Here is a 23,630-nt window from a genome sequence, read left to right on the forward strand (position 1 = left end):
TGCTTCGCACATCGGCCATTTAAACTTTCAGTATAGTGCTCGGCTCCTGTCCGGTTTGTTGCGATCCGCCCTGTCCCCACCGCCGGGTTTAGAGCGCTATTGTTATCCATGGGTGCCTGTTGAGCTTTGTTTTATCGCGTTCTCCTGGTTGTTGTACTTACCATGTTCTCTCACGCCACACCGATCGTCTACTGTTGGACATCACACTCTCTACTATGGAACGGCGCCAGTACATATTTTTGGTATGGGTACTTGCTACACATTCCAAGCAAATCAGATGGATCCGGATGAAATACGACGAATTTGCTTCTTTGAATCACCTTGAATATCTCTCAAAAAGCCACGCGAATCGAGTTTAATAACCTTACCGCAACTCGATCTTGATGAAACGACTATAAAAACCCGCACGAGCGTACGAACGAAGGATTAGGATACCATTTGTGAAACGCGAAACAAATACAGCGATTGGGCAACCATCACGATTCTTACGCTGTTATGACCCTCTCCAACTTTACATTACTGCATCATCTTACACTACTTGGTTGGTTTGGGATGCAATGGATACTGGATGATTAAGGATACCCGGACTCACCGGCATATCATGTATAAGGAGGCGGAACTGGAACTGGATCCGGATTGAGAATGGAAACTCGATCCGATTAATACACAGGGTGTAGTCATCACCCTTCTTCTTCTCTAGCTGGCGCATATATACGTATATATATATTATCGAGTTTCCTTTTCCTTTTGGATCCTTCCGACCTTTTGATGAGAGAATACGAAGAGAAGAAAAAGTAACGGGACGTTACACTGCTTGGAAAGACTGAATTGGATTAATTGTGAATTGAAAATTTGTTATGCTCGCTTGTCCTTTGTTCGCCTGCTACTGTACGGTATTGGTGTTTATGTGCTGCATATGTGTTCATTGATCGCTGCATTGCGATCATCCTTTATTACTTCGAATCATCAATCCTGCTCCCATCGTCGAGTCGGACTCACACCTGTTAGGCGGGGTTCGCCTCTCAGTCCGCGCGAGATCCACTAGCGAATGCTACTCAAGTCGGACGATGTTGAATAGGAAAGGGATACCGTAGACTTATTGGATTAAATGGAGATATATAACTTCTCCTGCCTGGTGGAATGGAGGTCAGAGGAGAAAGGACACCCTGTGCTGTGCTTTTGCCTCTTGGTCTCTGACTAGCCTCTTCTGTATATTATTCATTATGCTACAAACCATCATTGACTATGCTACAAACCCTAAAAGAGCCCCGCTCTATTTTGACTCGCTAGCGTAATGGCATAACTGTCATTGTTCCTAGAAAAGTGGCGTTTTGCCCCAGCTTCGTTCTATTTAACCGCTAGCCAACCTTCATATCGGTTCGGTTAGCAACCGAAAAGCTCACTCTCTTATGTTTTCAGTGATGTGATGTCATAGGCATCGTCGTTCTAATTTTGTACCAATAAGTAGAATACGTCTTGAGGTCTGTATGCTAATAAGAACAACGTATAAAGTATACAAGACAAAGAGAAGACAAATCCCGAGTCTCGGTCGAGTCATGGTAACTCGTCTCCTAAATAGCTCAAGCCAAACCCTCTATTGATTTGCAAAGAAGTCAAGGATTTTCAAGGATTTGCTATTCGCTCCTTAACAGTACAATTAGTTACTACGGAATGTCTGCAAACACTACATAGGTTTTGGCGACGTGCCAGACTGTGCCATGAACTATAGCTATTATTCGGAATCGCTATGCTAGGGTCGGTATGAAAATAAATCAAAACTTCGACCTTGGAAAATAATAATGATGCAAACCCCGCTATCAAATCTAGCCCCGCTCTAATAATCCCAAATAGCCACCAAGATACTGATAGAAACAAACGAGTACAGTGGGAAGTTCAAAAGCTAAACACCTCAGTACTAACTTCGAGTGTATCTAACATGATCGTCTCTGTGCCAACTCCCTCTTATTCAACACTTCATCTCTGTCACTGTCCCTGATGGAACCTTCCAATCGGGTTGACCTTCTTCACTAGACACAGCTGTAGGCGACAGTCGCATATATGCCTGCTCTCTCCTATTCCTATCATCGCTTTGAAATACAGTCGGGGGGGGGGTTCATGTTTATGTGCTAGAGGCACAGATACAGCATCATCGCCGCCTATGTTCTCGGTGGTGGTGCTCTTCACCCAACGTTAAATCTCGACAGTTTCCAGTTCCCTTCTGGGCATTGTGGCTGGCTGACTAGCACAGGGTGGATAGTCATTTAGCCACGTACCGAGTTCGTTACCTGAGATAACTCTTCCTCTGGCCAATTGTCTATATGAATTGTGGACGATTGTTCTTCTTGAGTCACCACCGCCTGGTCAGCTATTTTTGACGATAACGGTTCGCTCTGAACTGGTTTCTCGTCGCCTGTATTATTGGAGCATGCGTTGGCGGAATCTGCATCGCTAGAATCATCTGTAGCATTCCGTCTTCCCTTTCTGCTCGAAGCCAAACCGTTACCTCTCAGGGTCACGGACGTCTCAGTGTTGAACGAGAGACCATCAAGTTCTGCGAGACCTAGAGTTTCAGCAGCTGTGGCCCCCCGCGGCAAGGTATTGAATATCTCATCTACCCATGTTTTAATTCTCTCTCTATCACACGGTCCATATTGCCCCTCCTCAGAAGATGCAATACTCAATACTTCATCCATGCTGCAAGTATCCCGCCCTTCAAATGATACCCAGCTATCATTCCATGTCACAAGGATCTCTCTCCCATCTGGCCCATCCCTTCTCCCGTAGATCTCTCCAATGGCAGTTTGCCGGCACGACCAATATTTTTCCTCCGAAACCCAAGCTGGAGCCCAGCGTATCAGGTAAGATATCCCTGGTCCAAATCCGGAAATTTTCGGTTCAAACCATCGGCAGCGGATGATTTTGTCTACTGAGCGTGAAAGACGTATAGGTGAGTTGACTGAATCGTTATCCTTGATGGATCTCCGAGAGAGCTCTCTGTCGAGGGTACTGCCCTGGTATAGCAACTCTTTGTCGCCTGCTAAATATCTCTGCGGTTGCGACGGTGGACTTGAGGAATTGACCTGCCCACGATTGGCAGATTCAGTGGGCACTGTAGTAGCCGTTGGATAGTGGTAGCCCACGCCCTGTTCATGTGAACTACTACCAGGGCTTTCTTCATTCTCGGAGGTTTCTTCCTTCCTTCCATCTACATCATGCGAGGACTTCAGAAAGCCACCACGTAGCCCAGGTCTATAAGGCCCTTTGGTGGAGATAACTTTATGGGAGTTGCAAACTGGAATATAGGGTGAACGCGGCAGACGGCGAGGGGCTGAGGGGTCTACATCCCTAAGGATGTCTCCTTTTTCGAGATAAAGGTCCTCTTGCCCAATGCCATGTCAATCATCCATTCGTTACCCGCCAGGTCGTCCTTATTCAGTAGAATCCTGAGAATGCGCTTTTTATCCGGATGACAGGTTTCTGGAGAATGAGCGCCCTCGGCCTTTATTTCACCACCTGAAGAAGCGTGGGAAGCAGCGTGTAAACTTGCCCTAGGTTCGCTGACGGACAGATATATAGGTAACGATGCATTCATGCTAACGGAGCGAATCTTCATGATGGCCTCGGCACGCTGTCTATCTGTAAGCGACGTATGCCGAATTTCCTCGTTGAACAGCTTGTCCTGCTCGTCTGAAATTTTATACAGGGCATCGTTGACATTCACGAGGCTCTCCTGGTGGAATTGAGGCGGTGGCGATGGAGACTGTTCTGGAGACGGGGTGCTGCTGGTACTGCTGCTTTGATCAACCTTTGCGCTCGGGTGATCTGAACTTAGTAGCGTGCTAGGTGTTGATAGCATGGTTCGTTGAATGGGGTGGTAGTTATAAGTGTGATCTCAAGTCGTCCGATTTTGCGGGTGTGGTGTTCAAAAAATTCCTCCGCCGTGGGAAGACATAAGTGGTGGGAGTGATAGACGTTCTTAGCGGATGGATGGTACGTGTGGTCACCTGTGAATTTATTCTTTCGGTTGAGGAGGATGAAAGAGGGCCGTATGCTTAGAAAGAAGTCGGAGACATTAATTGTTGATGGTTGAGCGATCTGGCGATGGTAACGATCGAATTGATAGCGCCGTTACGAGTCTATCAATGGAAATGAATGAATGCTGTTGATATTGATGTTGGCAGGAGGAGTATGAAGATGGATAGGAGACAGGAAAAGAGACAAATAACATGAGACGGAATGTGCTTCGACGCACCTACCCACGGTAATGGGGTTGCCTGTACACATCGTTGTTTCCGTATTTTAAATGACTTAGAAACAAGGAATAAACTTCCTCGGTAGACTGCTCACGAACTCTAAAATGATAATACAATAACCCGGATATCTCGCTTGAGTTGGGCCACTGTCAAGCCTGAAATCCCAGAGAAAACGAAAGTTTGGATCAAGTGAATATTTATCTATTAGAAGCTATGCACTTTCAACGCGTTGCTCCACATTCGGACATATGTCAAACCAATCGGTATGTGTTAAGCCCTGCTCTTTGCCTACCGATCTAGCGTGGGCAAAAAGTCCGTACATTCGTGCCGGTATGCGCCCATATATAACTCGGCCGTCGCGGTCGTGAACCATACCCATCATATCATAATACATTCCCCTTCGCCGACGTCCCGAGTCTTAATAAAGTCGCACCCGCTGAAACCGACAGTTGAGTCCGTCCCCAGTATAAACCATCGTACTTCGCGATGGAATTTATCTTCTGCGTCGCTTCCTGCTTGGACTCCGCATGGGATCGTCTGTTAGATCGCTCAGGCCATTGTTTTCCGGCGTGGCGGCTCCACTGCTACACGGTGTCTCTACAATGCCGCCATCAGTAGTGCCATCCATTCCCAGATCAAAATGCCCTTCTCCCATGCTTGAATTTGGGTTGTGGAGATGGTCATAGCCATATAGTGCTCCAGGGTCAAGGAATTGATCAAATTCAACATTGGGGTTATGCCCGTCACTAGATTCCATGACGTTCATGTAGTTATTATCATCTAGACCAGACCCATACACAGGTGGGTTGAGAGGCTGCTCAATGATATTTTTGAGATCGTTTATCTGAGCCCCGGTTGTACTATGCACCTGCATCAGCCGGTCAATTTCAGCTGAAGTGAGTTCCAGATTTTCCAACGCAGGCGGCTCCGGAGGTGTTGGGCTGACGAGTGCGTTGTTGGTTCCGGGAGCAGAGGAGTTATTGGCCATAAGCTGGAGCATACTGTCTCGTTCCTCCGAGGTGAGTGGAGATTGGCCGTTGGCATTCTCATAGTGAGAGAGCATCTCTGGAAATTCCATCCCACTAGGGTTCGGGGGAGTTTGTGCATTGGCGTTGTTGATTATGTTTAGCATCATATCGGGTTGCTGTTGGTCTGCTTCTGACTTGACAGTGGTGGAATCTGTAGGAGAACTCTCAAATAATTCTTCAACGGTCCCTGATTTACGCGACTTTTTACGCGCATGTTGAGGACGATTTGGAGTCGTTGAGGCTGACGTAGATGTCGCTGATGATGCCGCGCGGGCCTGGGCAGCAGGAGGGGCCATGAGGAGCCGCGGTTGTCGTCTTCCTGGACTACTTTGTGTCCCGTTTGAAGGCCCTCCGATCTCAACAACATTGCCTTGACTGTGTTGCTCGTGGGGAATCCCGCTGCCGAACATCTTGGCGAAATTTTGGGGCCCATTGCCATCTAAGCTTCTGTTATAGACCGTAGCGAGGAATGTAAGAATAGCATTAATAGAGTTTTCATGCCTATCGTGTAGTTGCTGGAAATTCAGCGACTGTTGGAAGAGCTGGTTATGATCTTTCCGAAGTCCTGATAAGGCGTGAGTAATGGCGCCCTGTTGCTTCTGGATTTCCGCAAGTTGGTGTTGAACGACAGCAAGTTCTCTTTTCTGAAGGGGCCCCGACTCCGGTACTTGGGAAATAGCTCGTTGGCCACCTGGCATATGTTCACGATATATCTCTTCGATGCCATCTCTTCCCTCCTCGTCGCTGTCTAGTTCTGCATCGTCGTTCTTCGGCCTCTTGGTGCCTTTGGCCTTTGACGATCCGCCCTTTGGCTTGTTGATCAACCACAGTAGATTCGGGTGGCCACGTTTGAAGAATGGGTTGTAATACTCGCTGGGGCTCTTGTTCTTTCTTTCGCTTGCTTTCATTGAATTATCCGAAAGTCCCACCCTCTTATGGAAGCCGTACATGTTAAGCTGTCGGACGAATGACGCATAATTGTTATGCTTAAACAGTTCGGGTATCAATCTCTTAGCAAACTCATCTTCGTCCAGAACAACAAACGAATCGCCTCGATCTGACCATCGTATCAACTCCGTATTCTTCGATTCATCGAGGAAGCTAGCCAAGAATATATTAGCATAAGTCCATAAACAAGACGGGTCCGGAATGTGGGGCGATGCCTACCTGCTTAATTTCTGTACAAATGGGGGGATCTGTTTTCGCTTTGCTTGTGCATCCCTCTTAGCCATAGCAGCTCTCTCCTCCAGGAGTTCGATGTTGTCAGTCTCCATCCCAGGGTTCGGGTGTTGGTTGTGCATTGAATCGTCTACAAACTGAGCCCAAGGGTCGCCAGTAGCATCATACGACGGATTCGGCCCCGTTTGGGGGAGTTGACGATTGATGGGCCTGCGGGCTAATTGCGTTGATAGCCCCGGGGTTGGCTGGTTGAGTTGCGGCTGCTGCTGCTGTGGAGCCGCATTTGGATCAGGTTCGAAATTGCTCAGATTATACATCAATGGGTCCTGAAATACGGTATTTTCAGCGCTTTGGTTGTACCCTAACAAATCCAGATCCTGGTTCAGCATCTGAGCATGTGCGGCCTGCGCGTAAGGCTGGGGCAACGGCATCTGTGCCATTTGCACCGCGGGTGACGCTCCGGGCGCTGGCCGTTTCTTGGGATTCGAATTTGAGGAGGGCATAAGAGCGAGTATCGGGGTGATAATGTGGTGGGTCCTGCACTCGCAAGAAAACGACGTATGATATGGCGACCGGTCGAGGCTGGCTGCAGCCTGCCTTCCTTGGAGCTTCAGGCGCCTGCGTATGCGAGCAACTCGAAGTCGCGCGCGGTTTTCTGTTTATGTGTATTGCCGGATCTATTCTGTTTGGCTCTATTTCTGTCGTTGGCTGTAGGTGTTCTGGTTCGGTTTGCGTGGGCCGGGGAAGATGACAGTTTTGGAGAAGGAGGGTGAGGAACTGGCGGCTTAAGCCTCTAATAGCGGGCCAGCAAGGTATCCAAAGGAAGGTTTCGCACAATAAATGCTGAGCGGCCGGAAAGCCTTTCCTTTCTAGAAGAAGTTGTATTGTCCCACAAAGCGAGTTGAATCCGCGACTTAGGCGCGAAAGAGCCGTCGTCGTCGTCTTGTCGATCGCTATCGCAATAGGGCGTATGCGGGGAGTTCGGGACGCTGCAGTCTTGGGCGGGAGTCGTGGCAATCACGGGGCGCCTTAAATTCGTTTGCGGACAATGGGTACAGATGGTTTCAGAATGCCGGGGTTCTTTTCATTGTGTCGACTGGATGTGTAACGATTGCAGGGCGAAGCTGGAGTGATTTCATGGAGTAGTGATGTGATATAATTTTGTAACTTCGTCAGAGCAGGTACGGCTACCGCTAAGGGGCCGGGGAGACTACGGGGAATATCACTCTAGGCGAAGTGACGTCTTTAGCGACCCAATCAGCAGCGGTGGTTGAGGTGCTGGAGCAACAGGCTGCGAGGCTTCTAGCGTAAGGCTGAAGCCTTGTCGCATCTATAGGCAATTCTCCTCAATGATCTATCTTACTGTAACGGCCAGAAGCTTATTAGACTTTTTCTATTGCTAGTAAGCATCGATAGGTCCGCTAGATGGGAGTGACAGATCCTTTCTTAGACCTGAGACTGCATAGATCACCAACTGCCCTATGGGGTACAGATTACTGCTGTGAAAAAGGGGCTGTATTACTTTCACCTACAAAGCCTCCTGCCTTATGCTTTATTTGGCCGCTCGCCCCGCCAGCGCAGAAGCCCGGGCCAGCTTGTCATTCCTAGCCTGATCCCATTCTCTCCCCGATCCACCACTTCTCGCTTCCCTCTGTGCCTTCTTCTCCTCCTTCAAAGTCCGGGCCTTCTCCCTTGGATCGATAACCACCAGCTCTTCCTCCGCCTTCTTCCGATAACTTAAATCTTTGCCTAATTTGTCCTCTTTGAAAGACAGCGCATGTGACATCCATCCAATACCCTCGTCATCAGCAGCTTGGTCGGCCTCAGCTCGGGCATCCCATTTCTTGCATGACTGGCAATCGGCTATAAAATGGAGATCGCAAAGGGTTGCTTCCTCGTCATCCTCTGCAACTCGGTCTTTATCTCTTTCTTCCAGCGTGGGCGCGACTTTAGACGTTTCTTTCTCTGGTGGTGCTTGGTCCAGCTTCGATCGAAATGCGTTAAGAATGTCTACCGCTCGTTGTTCATCCTTTAACGAGGCATTGGCCCCGGGGCGTCGTTTTCTCCCTCGTATGGAGGTTTTAGGTATCATCTCCTCAAGTGCAGACTTTTTTTTCTCTAGAACTGGCGCTGCTTGAACATTGCGCTTCATGGAAGCCTTGAGTTCCGCAATCTGAGCATTTGTCCGATCAAGGAGCGACGAGACTTTCTCCACTGGCTCTGGCGATGAAGAGCTATCCCGGCTTTCTAACTTAGCGGCCCGAGTGGGTAGGGCTTTTGGTGGTGGAGAAAGTGCTGGTTCTGGAGATGAATCCACTGATACCGCCTTCATGGCCTTCCTTTTGACCTCCTTTGGAGCCTCCTTCGCCTTTGTATTCGGCTCGGGCGCTTCCCCATTATCCATCACAATCCTCGTATCAAACTTTTTCGCCTTCTTCACCACTGGCACCTCAATATCGTCGCCCTCTTCGCCCCCAAAACTCAACAGTTGTTTCCCAACCTTTCGCTTCTTTTTCTTCTCAACAACCTTCTCGTTTCGTACTTCCGCAATCGCAGGGGCCGCCTTCTCCCTCCCCACCATATCCTTAAATGGATTAACCAACACTTCCACGCTTGTAATCCTGGGGGGGTACAGCGGCCTCTCGTTTTCTCCAACCTCCAATTCTCCCATCCTGGCAACATTATAGATCGTCTCGCCTTCCACCCGCCCGAACAACGTATTTTTGCTCTGCAGCTCTGGCGTATTACCGAGCGTAATAAAGAACTGGCTCCCATTCGAGTTCTCTGTCCCATCATTTGCCATGCCCAGCAGCCCTCGTCGATTATATTTAATGCGGCTGTGCCATTCGTCTTTGAACCCTACACCATTCATACCTGCGTTTTTCCCTTTGCGATCTTCCATAGGCCATATTCCGCCCTTCTCCCGCGGCTCCGAATATGCGCCTCCATCATAGATACTTTCCCCACCATTGCCAGTGCCAGTCGGGTCCCCGCCTTGGATGATGAACCCTGGGACCAGCCGGTGGAATATCGTGTTATCGTAATATCCATCTAGGCAGAGCTGGAGGAAGTTGCGGCAGGTGAGCGGGATTTGCTGCGCCCAGAGCTCGAGGGAGATGTTACCGGTAGTTGTGTGGAGGATGCAGGAGGCGGTGGGTTGCGGTTCGAGATTGTAGAGGGAGGACATCGTGGGCGATACGTGAGTGAAGTATTTGGCGTTTGGCCTTGTAGGTATGCAAATTAATGCGACCTTGGGCAGAATATCCAAGAGTTGGAAAAGGTTTGGCGCTGATGTCGATCGAAAAGTGTTGCGCGCTGTAGCCGTAGCTGATTCGTCAAAATCCGCTCGGAATCGCCTGATCACGTGCACCTCGCTCGAAACGGAGAAGTAAAGAGAGGAGAGAAGTCGAAAAGAACCTTCTATATCCTTGAGGTTTGATTTAAATAACGAAGGCTAATTTAAAGATAAATTTGGAATATCTTGTCGATATTTACGAGTGGTCTTGTACTACGAAACCCCCTATTTTTACTTTAGCGAGTGCTCAACTCTCATGGAACGTGTATAACTGTTAGACGATGAAGTTATATATCAGTAGGTTTGACTCTCACAAGGGTGTTAATAGATCAAATAATCTAGAGTCTCAAAATATATTCCAGAAGTTGCGCTCCCCTTTCAATATTCGACTTAACTGTAATTTCTATGCACTCAGCAGAGATATAGAGGTAGATGTAATATGTAATATGTAGAGGCCATAATGAACCCCACAAGAATCTCATAACCACGCAATAATTTCCGCCATTTGACAACAAGTGATCTAAGATTTTCAATATTCTTGCAGGAACCCAAGCCTTTTTCAAATTTTAATTATTGTTTTAATTCGTATTCATGGGAGAAGTACATAGTGGCTAGTAGTACTGGGTGACGTCTCTTTAACACCGTTTTCCCACCTTCCAATATCCAAGCTCGTGTTATGCAGATCTTATCAGAACCTTATCAGAAAATTTGAGTTCAGAATGATTTTAGAGTTAAATGCAGTAATACTCTTAATATCACGGTATGGGCACTTGGGGAACTGCCGCTTGGTGGCCAGTCAACCCTCCTGGTTTCGGTACGTCGGAACAACCCTACAAGACCACCAAGAGCTCGTCGAAGATGCAACCTGTCTAGTTTGTTGCTGCTCCATATCCACCATCCGTCTGAGATACAGCAGTATTTTGAACTTTGATCTAACTTCATAGTATATATTGTATGACTTTATGTCCTCGCCTTCTGATCTCCATCCCTCTCCGGGCGCCAGAACAAAGGCCAATTGTTCAAGATTGGCATTGGAAAATTTGCTCGTGGAGGGCAATTATCGAGTTCGCTGATTACTGTACGTACGACTTCGTCGGTGCATTTAGATCCAGATTCGGAATTCTGGCCCCCCTTGTCCGCAAACAGAATCATATGCCATCCAATACGGGTTTGTATGTACCTGACGAAAGAGATCCGCGAATGCTCTCGCAGTTCCGTTGCGTATATTGACTCGGCGGTTTAATGAGAGTGGTATAATTGTGTCTAAATTACTCCTAGAGCTGAGAAAAGAAATCCCAAGCGCGCTGCTAGATATTACTAATTTTGAGTGGATTAGCTGCAATAATATTTTCCAAATGGAGCCTGATGTAAAATATCCGACTCAGTACTAGAACTGAAAATGGATTTTGTTAGTTTGAGCTAAGGGTAATACCTCGAAGGGCAACTTTTGGAAATTTGGTACACTTGTACTAGCTCTATTTCCGAAGATTTATTGTTTCTTTCAGCCACCCCATTTGTGTTGTCCCGTTCAAATATAAAATTCCTGGGCGAGAGGTAGTGTGTTCCAGTTATTTTCTAATGATTCCGTATAGGACATATCCTACAACTGGGTAAACATGCTTTGATGCAGAACAATTAAAACAAAATAGCAATTATTAAAGTAAAGGGTATTATTATTCTTAAGCCATCTGGAATCTGGATGATACTAAGTTGTTTAAAGTATTTGTAATCTGACTTGTGGCTAATATCTTGAGGTAGGCTGTGGAGGGATTGCTGCGCGTCCCCTAAATCTTTTGGCCCCAAACCACAAAGAATAAATCTCTGGGCAACAAATTGCAGAACATTAAACATGCACACCAGTTAAATAAACTTCACAGACATAGTTATCTATTCACCAACAAACTTGCAGATTTATACTAGTCTACATTATATGTTGCGTTCATGCAGTTTAAATGGTGCCAAAGTAGTGGTGGTCACTCACATCACGGGTTGTCACCCTGACAGCCAAACAGGGGTAGCAAACCTCCTAGCCCAGTCTATATAGACTCGCTAGCTTTGGTAAATAGCGCTTCTATTTAATAAACAAGTACAGTCGAAAGGGCACATAGGCTTGTTATTATTTTCACACTTGTCTGGGTTTGTTGGCAGCACCTTTCTAGTAGCATTTTTTCATAGTTTCGCGTCTGCGCAATATGAAATTGCCAGTCTCGTTTGGCTTTGAAAAACCATCGCACTTGTAACTAAACTTCGCAAAAATTTGATTATGTATTTTCAAAAGGATAACCTCTTCGATAACTTGAACTGCAAGAAAATAAGGTGTTTTAATTACAATAGCTGGCACAGGAAGAAAATCCTGTGAAGTATGGGCCTGTCCTGACCACCTGCGAGGGAACATGGAGTAGGCTCTATTATGTAAAGGTATTTGGGCTTCCTGTTGCACTTGCAGGAGTCCTTCAGCCTCACCGCTATTACCAGTCATCAAACACAAATATACGCCCGGACGCCTTAGGCAAGCGGTAAGAATTCACTACTATATACCTATATTGCCTTGAAAAAAAGACATTGCCAAGAATAAACTCCTCTCCAACAAGCACTTGCATCCACTCTTAGAAAGCAACACGAGACAACTGGAGCGACAAATATCCACGAATATTCACGAATCTTTACCTCACAGACTGGTTTCATTTCAGACCTGCTCGATAGTTGAGCCTCTACGCACACCTGTGCTCGAAGCTAGACGTCTCCGATCTACTTTGGTGATCAAAAAAGAGGTTCGAGTTTCACGAAATCAAATTTGAAATCTGAATGAATAGCCTTCGAATTGTCGAATATTCCAAAAACAAGCTTGCGTCTACGTATAATACCTCCAGAAACACTTTCTCGTCCTAGGCTATAACGGCTTCGCTCAGCATTGAATCAGATTGGAAGCATTGAACCTCAACCATGCTGCCGGTTTGTAAGCGGCGACGGAGCATCAATGACGGTCAGCTTGAGGACTGTCAGGCCTCAGGGATCAATAGAATGCAAACTGGGCATGCACAAACCGGTTACGGAGGCGCACAACCGGGAAACATCCTCAGTCAGGAACCTCCTGTGGATAATAAGCAGCTAAAGGAACATCTAAGGCTCTGGGAGGAAAGTTTAACGGCGAGAGAGAAGAAATTGAGCATAGGACAAGCAGACCTAAGGATGGAACAAGAGCATCTAAGGCTAGAACAGGAACATCTAATGACAGAACAGGAACATCTGAGGATAAAACAGGAACATCTGAGGAATAGGGACGCCCAAGAAGAGCTCAAAAGGTGGGCTGCCCGTGAGGGTGAGCAGGACGAGGAGCGAAGGGGTTACTTCAAAAAGCAGAAGCGGGAGATCAAGGACATGGCTAGAAGGATACCACGGCAGTCTGAGAACACCCTAGAAGAGCCTATAAGACATGGCCGGGATAATGGCTTCAGCGGGTTTGGGGGCGGACCAAGTATATCGCAGGTGAAAGTCAAAAATTCGATTCGTGGCCAGCCAACCCGACTTGACACGGAGTTGATACTGAGACAATACAACTCTAGAAATATCGATTGTAGGACATATCGAATGGCCATGGACATGATTGAAGCGGAGGAGAAACTTGACGAGGCTGCAGCTATTGCTGCTACTGTCGCCAAATCCGAAGGGCCCCGCAGAAACGAGAGTCCGACGAGGGAGCTGATTAGGAAAGAATATGATAGCATTGATCCACGGATTATGAAAAATTGGCAAGCCGAGCAACTGAATTTGGCTGCTGCGAAGGGTGGAGGGGACCAAAGGCCAATTGTAAAGGCTGGGTTCAACAAGCCGCTTCCTGATCAGAGTGGTACCTTCGATCCACTCAACAGATTATTGGCGATACCTTCTCCGAGACAAGCGACCCAGAACATGGACTTCAACAACAATATTATGGATTCGATCGAGCACGATTCTAACGAGGATTTGGCGAAGATCAAGCAGGAGCCGACCGAGGATTAATCGACTAATACTCTGATGACATTCCATCACTCACACATCGAGAAGCAAGCAGCAATATGGCGTAGGGGGAATTTTGGGAGTTTCGAAGGCATAGAGCTTCCTCTTTAGTTGCATTGAACTTCCTTCATATTTGGCTAATTAAAAGGCCAACGATCACATAACCAGTCCGAAGGTTTCTGAGGCTGGTGGAGGTATCGTTCATGTTTGCGGACAAAAGCCAATTCTGAGAACTGTGCTGTATGCATTGCATAGGTATTGACAACTGGTATTTTATTTTCCAATCCTGAGCGCGGTATACGGCGGATCGGGCCCTGGGTTTCCAATCATTATGGTTTACATGCATCTTTCGCGAAGGTTGCTGCGACGATGAGGGGAAAGCAAGCAGTTGCCTCAACATAGACCTAGATTTCATCAGTTTTAGTTATTTACTCCGTAAGCAATAGACCCGAAGTTCAAAAGAAGCTTCAACGCCTGGATTGTAAACAAAAGGAACAATGGGAGACGAACCTTCACACTATCGGCGCCGACCTTGATCTTTCCCCAGCTAACAGCCTCGTCAGGCCGCGCTCCAGCATCACTTCCATCAAATTCCTGCGCAGTGTTTATATACACGGCGCTCTCCGCTCCATTTCTCATCAAACACGCATTCGCAATATGATGCTTTACTACTCCACCACCTAGGATAACCATGCCGGCCCTCTTCGCCCTTACGGCAATTGTGTTGATCTTGCGTATATCCTCTACGATGTCGATCTTCAGTTGCTTTGGGGATGCCTTAAACGTATGAAAATACAGCATGTCGCCCAGGCTGCCGTCCGTAAGAGCGGGGCAGAAAATGGGAATGTTATTCTTATAAGCCCAGTACAGAACCGAACGCTCATCGTTGATTTCCTTCCCTAGCCGACGGATCACTTTGCTGGGTGTCCAGTTGATTTCATCTGACCCGTCTCCAGACGGATCGTTGGATTTGGAAGCTTCTTGTTCAGCAAGCATGGTATCCAGGATGGGCACCACCCAGTCTTCGAAGAGACAGTAGTTGTCATTTGGTACAACTAAGTTGCCGATGCGGTTTAACCCCTTTTCGCGCAAGGAGGCGCCAGATGTGCTGAAGGAACCCATGTACGTATCACCAAGACATTTTATTAGGTCTTCTTCAATACCGCCGGCAGTAGTCACGATGGCCGAGATGTGATTGTGCTGTGCGAGGTAGCGAAGGGTTCCTCGAAGCCCAGAGGAGATCAGGTTAGAAGTATAGCCTAGGAAGATGGTGGTTTTAGCATCGGTTTCCGGGTCACGCCAAGCTCGCTGGTTTCATTGTCAGTATTTGGTGATTGTAGCCATGAGGTATGGACTGACCATCTCGTTGATTATTCGTACGGCTTCGCCGATCGAACTAGCTTGGAAGCCCATATGGTTCATGCCGCTAAGAAGGTCATCAACTGTTATGTCTCGTCCAGCGAACTTGTTGAAATCTAGCTCTTCAACTTTCTGGGAGCCTTCGGGCATTTCTCCTGATTTGACGAGTACGGCATCGGTCACTGAGGACGGAGGTGCTTCCCCGCCTTGGTTTTGGCCTGGGTTTGAGGTCATGATGTATGAAGGTATCCAAGTGAGAACTCTCCGAGGGTTGAGGCTTGAGCTTTGTAGTTGTTCAACCTTGCGACGTAGGCTTAGGGAAGCTGCTCTCCACTTGAGCCACCTATCTCTGGACCAAAGCCAAAAATGGGAAGATTTGAATCAACACGATTTATTCTTTTGCAATAAACGAACAAAGATGAAGAGATCGATTTATGATTGCCTCGAGTAATTCCCCCCAGAAGCCGTCTCAACCCAGAGGGTGGCTTTTCTTAACTAGTGGCAAACGGCCCACGTGACAGCAACTGCAAAACTTCCGAGACCTGTCAAAAGGCTCTCGTATGCAAGCTATTCCGGATTTACTTCTGCCTTAATACTTCGTAGAGGAATCGACGTTGAGAAAGCCAGCAAGGACCTTGCACTTACAAAGTCTTATTATTACTCGTAGGTCCGGTAGTTGCAATAGTGCGCTTGTGAAATTTGAAAATTTGAGGCGAACTCGGAGAGCGATGGCTCCTTACGGCCTAGTAAACTACTAGCAATCACGCTAATCCAAGAAGGGAGTCTCCAACGCGTCGAACGGACGGGATATCCCCGGCTGGCGGCAATGGCGCCTCAGGCGCATAGGCGAACTTATGCATCTACGCTAGGCCTAATTACGTTAGACGACATCGTGGCGCTGGCTGAGATGCGAGATGGGATTGTCAACAGCCTCAGCTTCAATACGGCCTCCTGTTCCACATTCGAACATCGCGCCCAAGACCTCACTGCATCGCATATATCTTCGACCCGCGCAACCCCCTCCTTATGGTCAAGACGCTCCGATCGTACAGATTCGCTATTCTACGTGTCCATCCCATGCGTCCATCATCACCTGCATAGACTAGGTCGCGGGGTTCTAGTGCACACCGTTCGAAGAGAGTGTCTGCCATCGCATCTGCACATCGTTCTGGTCATTGCTTGGGGCCATTGCCCTGCAATATGAATGTATGTGCTTCTAGAACAGCGATTTTGGTTGCCAGCTGACATGTTCCAGGTCGTCGCGAAATCAAGGGTATGAGACGACCGACTCCCGTCGTTCGCCACGAGATCGATCGCCAGGACGCTATAACGACTCACGCGATGCCGATCAGTATCGAGGAGGAGCTTTCCGCGGTGGAAGTGAAAGACGGAGGTCCATACCTGATGTGAGGACGAACCACAATGCATTTGGGTCGAATCGAGAACTTTTCAGAGAGCCGACTGGACGTGATTCATCTCGAGAATTCCCTTCACGCGAACCCCCAAGAGGCCCTAAGGGTTTGATTGATGCTCCAACGGGCCCTCGTGCCTCTAATTACGGATCAGATTTTCGAGGCGATTCAGGCTTTCGGGGTGATTTTCGAGGTCGCGGCCGCGGCCGAGGGCGAGGTTGGCGGGATGATAGTCGAGACCGAGGCCGTGATACCGACCGCGATTACAGAGATAGAGATAGAAGAGAGGAGAGAGGCCCGGCTCCTTTCCGTGATGACCGTAGCCGTGACCGGGATCGAGACAGATGGGATCGAGACAACTTCCGAGGCCGCAGACCCTCGTCTCCCCAAGGCAGAGGTCGCTCGCCAACTTACGCTGCTCGAGAGACTCGCGACAGCCGAGACGGACCAATCTTAGACTTAGATCGCACCCATCGTGGTTCGCGAGATGGCCCCTCATCTGTAGGCTCGCCCACTACCGAATCGCTCACGCCTTTTGTAAGAGGCTATGGTAGAGCAAGGGGCAGTCGCGGACGCGGAAGAGGCGCTTATTATGAAGATTACCACCGCCCACCACCAGTTCGAAGTCGATCGCCCGAAGGAAACTGGAACCGTCGAACTCAACCGTCGGCCACACCTCCTCCTCAGGTGCCTGCTTTTGGCTCAGCCTCAGCTAATGCATCGACTTCTACTGCCTCTTTACCTCCCTCCGTTCCCACGGCCCCTCGTTCGCATACCTCTAAGCCCCGACAGATTATCGGCCGAGGAACTAATAAGGCAGTTTCTTTGACATGGGTGAGGCCGACAGACCACTCTCATCCTCGTGGGGACTTGGTCCGAGATGACGAGTCTAATCAGCCACATAATACAGCACGGGAGAACTTGTCTAGTCACGACGGTGGCTCGCTTCAAGAAAGTATCTCGCCCAAGGAAGACATCTCGCATACATTGAAATCCCCTTCCCGGGCGGGCGTCACTGAGTTGCAGACTGATGCCCATTCAACTGAACATGCGCGTCATCCAAAGAAGCGACGTCCTCGACTGGTTAGGCACTATCCGAAGGTCACATCGCCGCTGTCAGAAGACTCTGATGTCAGTTCAGATTCTGCAGATGATTTTGACGACAATTACTTTGACGACGAGATTGCCAAGGTCAAGGAACAGATTGCTGAAGTTAAAAACAACAATCCACTACTCTTACCCCCTGAACCCATCTTAGCTAGAGACCTCAGACCCTTCGCGGAGCCAATCATCAGCAGTATCCCGACTGAAGTTTGCGAGGTACCTATTGTACAGAAAGAACACCTTGCGGAACCCTCGACTGAGGCAACTGCTGCTACCCAAGCTCTAGATCCTGCTACCAAGGTCCAACGCCGACCACGAACACCAACCCCCGTTGCAGAGCCGCCTGTGTCGTCGAAAATTAATGGAGACATCACCGCCCCTGTTCCAGATGCTGCACTACCCATACCAGATCAATCCGATGACCGTCGAAGCAATCCTCCACAGGATGTATCAAGCACATTTCCTATGCCAACAGACCATGACACGAACATGCCTGATCAACCTGTGCAGCCACCACATGATAGGGATGCCGATATTCATAGGCATGCCAAAGAACTAGCGAGCAACCAGAGCAACGATATCCATATCGGTTCTATCAACCCACCAACTGGCCAGGGCATAGATTTTCAGGATAAATCTAGTAGGTCACCAACTATCCAGCAAACTAGCACTCATAACGAGACGAAGGCGGCACCAGACGATGCAGGCGCCACCAATGGAGATATTACTCTGAAGGCACAGCCGGAACAAGCTTCCGAGCCGGTCAACGCAGCCCCAGAACCTATGATGATCCCTGTTGAGCCAGTGGCCAATGGGAAAATCGGTAAATCTGTTTCTATGATGGAACAATTCACAGAAAGCTATGATAAGCTGAATGAACAGGAAAGAGAGGACCAGCTTGAGGCAGTTCGGAAGATGATGAAAACTCCACCAATATCCGAGTTGCCCAAATCCACCTGCGGATCTTTCTGGAACGACCCGACATTCAAGGCCTCTCTTGAGGTAAGAAGTTTGAAGTCGGAGACCGCTGTTCGGAAACACATACAAAAAACAAAGGCGCGCAGGCAGTTGGAGCAGAAACAAGAGGGCATTGCGTGGGCAGATCGCTATTACCAGTATAGAAAATTCACAGACTTTTCCATGGACCCGGCTGCAGTTCGCAGCAGAGAAAAATTTGCCGCTTCTCGAGCAAGAGCAGCTGCCGAGGCCGCAACTCCAGCTCTATCTTCGGTGGCTTCTGCCAGTGCCAAGCCAGAGGGGCGGCGAACCGCTAGCCGATGGGCTACCGATCATGACATTGAGCGGGTTCTGCGTGAGTCTGAACAAGAAGCCAGACAAAAGAAAGAGCAGGATGAGCGACTTGCACGAGCCAAGACCGCGAGTGCGAAGGAAGCCACAATTCCAGCCATGATGGATGACCAATGGTGGTCTGAAAATGCCTTCGCCGATAAGTCCCATTTGGTGCCGTTCGAAAGATCCTTTGCAATACTTGAACATGGGGAACCAATTGATAACTTTACTGAGGAAGAAGGTGAAACATTTGAAAAAGCATACTTGGAGAATCCTAAGAATTGGAGTAAGATTGCAGAAGCCTTGCCTAAGCGCAATTTCAAGGCCTGCATCCAACATTATTACTTGGTGAAGCATCCTGCGAGATTGAAGGAGAGGGTGAAGGAGCGTAACAAGAAGAAGCGAGGGAGGGGTCCAGGTAAAGCTCGACCCAAGGTCCTGACTGCTAGTCTTGGCAACGGCGACGACGAGGAAGCTCAGGAGAACGAAACTGGCGAAAGCAAACGTCGCCCGCGGAGGGCAGCTGCGCCAGTTTTCCCTATTGATGCGACACCCAGTGAAAGCGAAGTTGCTAGCCCAGCCCCAACACCTGGCCGCAAGGCAGCTGCCACGCCAAAGGCCGACGCTGGCAACGATGCCGGGCCAGCAAAGAAAAAGGTCAAAGTTGCACGTGAAAAGGGGAAGCAGGCCAAGAACAATCCACTTCTTGCTGCCGCCCCAATCGCTGCCGCGGCGCGTCGAGACGAGTCTCCAGCAACTCCAGCGCCGATAGAGACGACGAAGAACCAACGAACCCCTATTCCCCCTAGCCGATTTCCTCCTCAGTTTGACGGTCCTGGTCCGAGCCAGCCACATCAGGCTACCTTCGCACCCCCATTTGCTCCTCTTGATAGGCCAAATCTAGCCATGACGGGAACTTTTGATATCATTCCTCAACCTCCGCAACACTCACAGCCCCAGTCAAGACCTCAATCTCAACCCCAGCCTCAATCTTATCCTAGCCAGGAACGAGTCGAATCCAACACACCCCTAAACTTCGAGACACAGCAGAACCACCGAAATATCCAACAGACCTCGAGCTATTGGAGCGTTCCCGAGCAAAACGATTTCCCTGCGTTGCTGAGGCATTTTGGTACCGATTGGCATGGGATAGCAAAGTGGATGACTTCGAAAACCCACATTATGGTATACACACATCTCTTTCAACGATGGCTTGTGATGCCATCTGATAAAAACAGGAGCCGATGTGCCGCTAACATCCAAACACAGGTCAAGAATTACTATCAACGCCAAGTAGACTCGGGCAGGATGAGAGAGTGGGAAGAAATAGCTAGGGACGCCGATGAAATGCGCGAACGAGGAGAGCCTACAGCACCGCTACCTGTACCTACGGTTATCCCAAAGCGACGCTATGATGCTCCGTCAAGTTCACTACCGTCGCGGTCAGGTTCTGCTATTGACGGAATTGAAGACATCTCCTCTCCAGGCCAGGGCGCAGTCTTGGCACGATCATCCCATGGTTCGCCACAATCGCAACCAACTATGGGTACGCGCTTTCCTCCCTTGACTAACGCTGGGGCTGGGACTGTACCAGTGTCTCACATCCAGCCAGCAGTTGCGGCTTCGATTATCAATAAGCAGGTTCCTCCACAGTCGTCCTCCCAAGGGCAACAATCCCAGCAACAAAGCAGGGCTCGAGGTCCCCCCCTGGGGTATTTCAATATCGAATCTTCCCCACGACCGATTTTACAAGCCACACAAAGCGATTCTGTGATATCTCAGCGCTCTCTTCAAGTCGCTCATGAGGCACAGCTTGAGAGACAGTCCGCCTTACGATTGGAAAAGGAGCAGCGGGAGCAGCGGGAACAGCAGCAGCAACGGGAGCAGCGAGACCAGCAGCAGCAACGAGAACAGCGGGAGCGGGAGAAACGGGAGCTGCTGCAACGAGAATTGCAGCAGCGGGAACTGCATCAGCGAGAGCTGCAGCAGAGGGAGCAGCAACAACGGGAACAGCAACAGCGGGAACAGCAACAACGAGAGCAGCACCAGCAAGCCGCCGCCATGCAACAACAAGCTGCTCTGCAACGTGAACGTCACTTTAAGATGAAGCAAGAGCCTGAAGGGTCTAACCTGCACCAATATGAGCCCTACTCCACCGCCCCTGTGCATCCTACTGTTGTGTCGCATTCCAGGCCGGAAGTATCTCAGCCTTCGTCTCCTCTTGAAGGTAGACGTCAACCGCCGCTGCAACAGTTTCATCCTCGAACGCATCAGGCTCCTCGAACGCTTTTGAGTGAGAAACCCACTGTACAGCGGGATATTCGCGAGATGAAACCTAGTCCTTCGCCAGCCGCTCCAAGACCTCCCCTGAGTGCCCCACCCATTGCTAAGGAGCAATACTCAGCTCCTCCTCAGCCCAAACTCCCAGTCCAGCCTCAGGTGCCGCCTCCGTCTCAACCACCTCAGCCACCTCAAGTTGCTTCAGTCCGTCAACAAGAGGCCGTCAGAAAGACTTCAAACATAAGCATGCTGCTGAACGACGAGCCTAACGACCCTCGACCAGAACCACCTCAGCGTGTTAGCAGCGTTGCTTCCAACCCTCAACAGTCGTCTCGGACCCCGCCGCCACAACACCCTCTGCAAGCAAACCGCTTCGCTGCTCACCCTTCTCAGCCTACCTCTCAGCCTGCTCAACAAATGCCACAGCAGATTTCAGCGCAACAAACGCCCCAGCAACACTTATCCCAAACTCAGAACCCTTATGCTCAATCCTCCCCTCACCCAGTACACCAACATACCGCGTCCCTCGGTCATGCTCGAAGTTATACCCCCACGGGGTTTGAGCATCGTAATTATGGGGCAACCTCGGCCGCGCAGCAACCGCCACAGCAACCGCAGCAAATGTACTCTCAACCTCCTCCCCGTCAATCTGCACACTCTCAACCTAATATTCGCCGTGAGCCATCCATCAGCGATGTACACGGACTTGCTACCGGATACGCACGCGGTGGGACTTCTCAGTCGACTATGAGGTTAAAGGAGTCACCATATTCATCAACCACCCCACCAGCTTCTGCTCAACCAGTTCGTCAGCAAGTTGCGTCTCCACTTGACCATGCTCCACCTGTGGAACGGGATTTCTATACTCGACAACCGCAAGCACAGTATCTCATGCAGCAGCAGCCTGTGGCTTCATCTCCCCAACTTGGTCCCTCCTATCACTCTCAGCCACAACAGCAGCAGGCAAGTCACCGCCAGCTAGCTTTCGGCCAAAGCCCTTCACACATGGCATCGCCTCCATCTCATTTCGCTACCCAGCATCAAGTACATCGGTCCCGACACAACAGCCTTGATGGGCGGTTTCCAGGTCCAGGCTCATCCGGACCAACTCCATCCCATCCAGCTTATAGCCAACCAGCGCATCAAACCTCACACCCATCCATGCAATATCAGCCGCCTCACCCCAGCCAAGAGCGATCTGAGAGGGACTATGCTCGGGAAATGCGAGAGAGAATCCTACAAGATGAAGCTGCAACAATGGCAGCATACCACCGACGTGAATCTCGACGTTGATGGTAGGCTTAACTTGAATGTATTGGGGACTAGGTAACTATTCCACTTTGCAAATCACGATATCGAGATCATTGTCATCTCGTAATAATGGACACTTGTTACGTTCTTGTGAGAATATGACATAGCACACCAGGGAGTGTACTTTTATATCTATGTAAGATTAGACAGCGCCGTATATTAAAGTAAGCCGCGAGAAGAAAGATGGCGTTGGAGGATTCATGTGTCATCGGGATGAATATCGGGATGAATGTCATGATACCCTGCATTCAGAGAGGCGTTAACTTAATCTTGATGATCCAATAAAATGAACAAAATTTTCCCTTGTTTGATCCGTGCGATTTACTGTTTCATGATTTAAAGGCTTATTAACTCCTTCCTGGGGCTCCTTCTCCTTCGCTGCGGCTCTGTCAATCCACTGGGTACAGGTAGTTACATATTTATTCTTCACCAGTGATTCTTCGCGCTGTACCGACATATTGGATTTCGAAACCTCTAATAACAGTAGCTACCTCGCCTTCAAAATAACTTGTCAGAATTTGATGCCACAAACGGAGTCAAACCAAGCGGTTTGTCGCCGACACTCCCTCGAGCTAAAGATTTCTATAAATTCCAAGTGGTTTATCCGGTTTGGATGAAGTCCATTGGACTAAACCAACAATCCACGTGGTACCCTTGGCTACGATTACAAAGTTCAGCCGGTAAATCTGGGTATTAAAAGCGCCCAAACACTCCACAGACTCCTAAAATATCCGATAATCGACGGCCCACGCTGCGATGTGGAGCCCCGACAAGAACATGCTTTCCCTCCCCGCGGGGAAGTACTCACACTATTCTGCCCGCATAATGGACGTCACCAAACGAAGTATCGCTTTCTGCTCATTGGTTCTCTACCGTCTTACAAACCTGCAAATCTATGCCAATGCCATCTCTCGTAGGCTAAAAGCCCCATGATTATTCTTTATATGAATACCAAGAAAGTCCCACTTCGGCACTTGGACGAGTTCTAGTGGACGCCTCTTGTCCCGCAGTGTAATGAGGGCTTATTCATGATTATTTATATGAGAAGGTAGTGTAACAGTGTCACAGTAGAGATGGTTGAAAAGAAACCGGTCTGGGCCTTTTTTCTTTCTAAGATACCTAG

General features: G+C 49.0%; 6 protein-coding genes across 6 annotated transcripts; 2 read left to right on the top strand and 4 right to left on the bottom strand.

Moving 5' to 3' along the window:
* Nucleotides 1-2,261: 2,261 nt before the first annotated feature.
* Nucleotides 2,262-3,856, bottom strand: BP5553_08313 (uncharacterized protein; the record flags this gene model as incomplete). The annotated part of the gene is made up of 2 exons (XM_032016936.1): nucleotides 2,262-3,249; nucleotides 3,342-3,856. The coding sequence occupies 2 exons, from the start codon at nucleotides 3,854-3,856 to the stop codon at nucleotides 2,262-2,264; spliced, it is 1,503 nt and encodes a 500-aa protein (XP_031867227.1).
* Nucleotides 3,857-4,746: 890 nt separating this feature from the next.
* On the bottom strand, nucleotides 4,747-6,963 carry BP5553_08314 (Winged helix DNA-binding protein; the record flags this gene model as incomplete). Its single annotated transcript, XM_032016937.1, has 2 exons — nucleotides 4,747-6,382; nucleotides 6,449-6,963. 2 exons carry the CDS (start codon nucleotides 6,961-6,963, stop codon nucleotides 4,747-4,749), a joined length of 2,151 nt encoding a protein of 716 aa, XP_031867228.1.
* Nucleotides 6,964-8,012: 1,049 nt separating this feature from the next.
* On the bottom strand, nucleotides 8,013-9,647 carry BP5553_08315 (Uncharacterized protein; the record flags this gene model as incomplete). Its single annotated transcript, XM_032016938.1, has 1 exon — nucleotides 8,013-9,647. One exon carries the CDS (start codon nucleotides 9,645-9,647, stop codon nucleotides 8,013-8,015), a length of 1,635 nt encoding a protein of 544 aa, XP_031867229.1.
* A 3,051-nt stretch (nucleotides 9,648-12,698) lies between these two features.
* BP5553_08316 (uncharacterized protein) lies at nucleotides 12,699-13,754 on the top strand (the record flags this gene model as incomplete). Its single annotated transcript, XM_032016939.1, has 1 exon — nucleotides 12,699-13,754. The coding sequence occupies one exon, from the start codon at nucleotides 12,699-12,701 to the stop codon at nucleotides 13,752-13,754; it is 1,056 nt and encodes a 351-aa protein (XP_031867230.1).
* Nucleotides 13,755-14,080: 326 nt separating this feature from the next.
* Nucleotides 14,081-15,344, bottom strand: BP5553_08317 (Deoxyhypusine synthase; the record flags this gene model as incomplete). Its single annotated transcript, XM_032016940.1, has 3 exons — nucleotides 14,081-14,155; nucleotides 14,262-15,059; nucleotides 15,111-15,344. 3 exons carry the CDS (start codon nucleotides 15,342-15,344, stop codon nucleotides 14,081-14,083), a joined length of 1,107 nt encoding a protein of 368 aa, XP_031867231.1.
* A 592-nt stretch (nucleotides 15,345-15,936) lies between these two features.
* On the top strand, nucleotides 15,937-22,489 carry BP5553_08318 (uncharacterized protein; the record flags this gene model as incomplete). The annotated part of the gene is made up of 2 exons (XM_032016941.1): nucleotides 15,937-16,139; nucleotides 16,366-22,489. The coding sequence occupies 2 exons, from the start codon at nucleotides 15,937-15,939 to the stop codon at nucleotides 22,487-22,489; spliced, it is 6,327 nt and encodes a 2,108-aa protein (XP_031867232.1).
* Between the last annotated feature and the right edge of the window lie 1,141 nt (nucleotides 22,490-23,630).

Source organism: Venustampulla echinocandica (genome assembly GCF_003357145.1).
Source record: "Venustampulla echinocandica strain BP 5553 chromosome Unknown scaffold_7, whole genome shotgun sequence".
Classification (NCBI taxonomy): Eukaryota; Fungi; Ascomycota; class Leotiomycetes; order Helotiales; family Pleuroascaceae; genus Venustampulla; species Venustampulla echinocandica.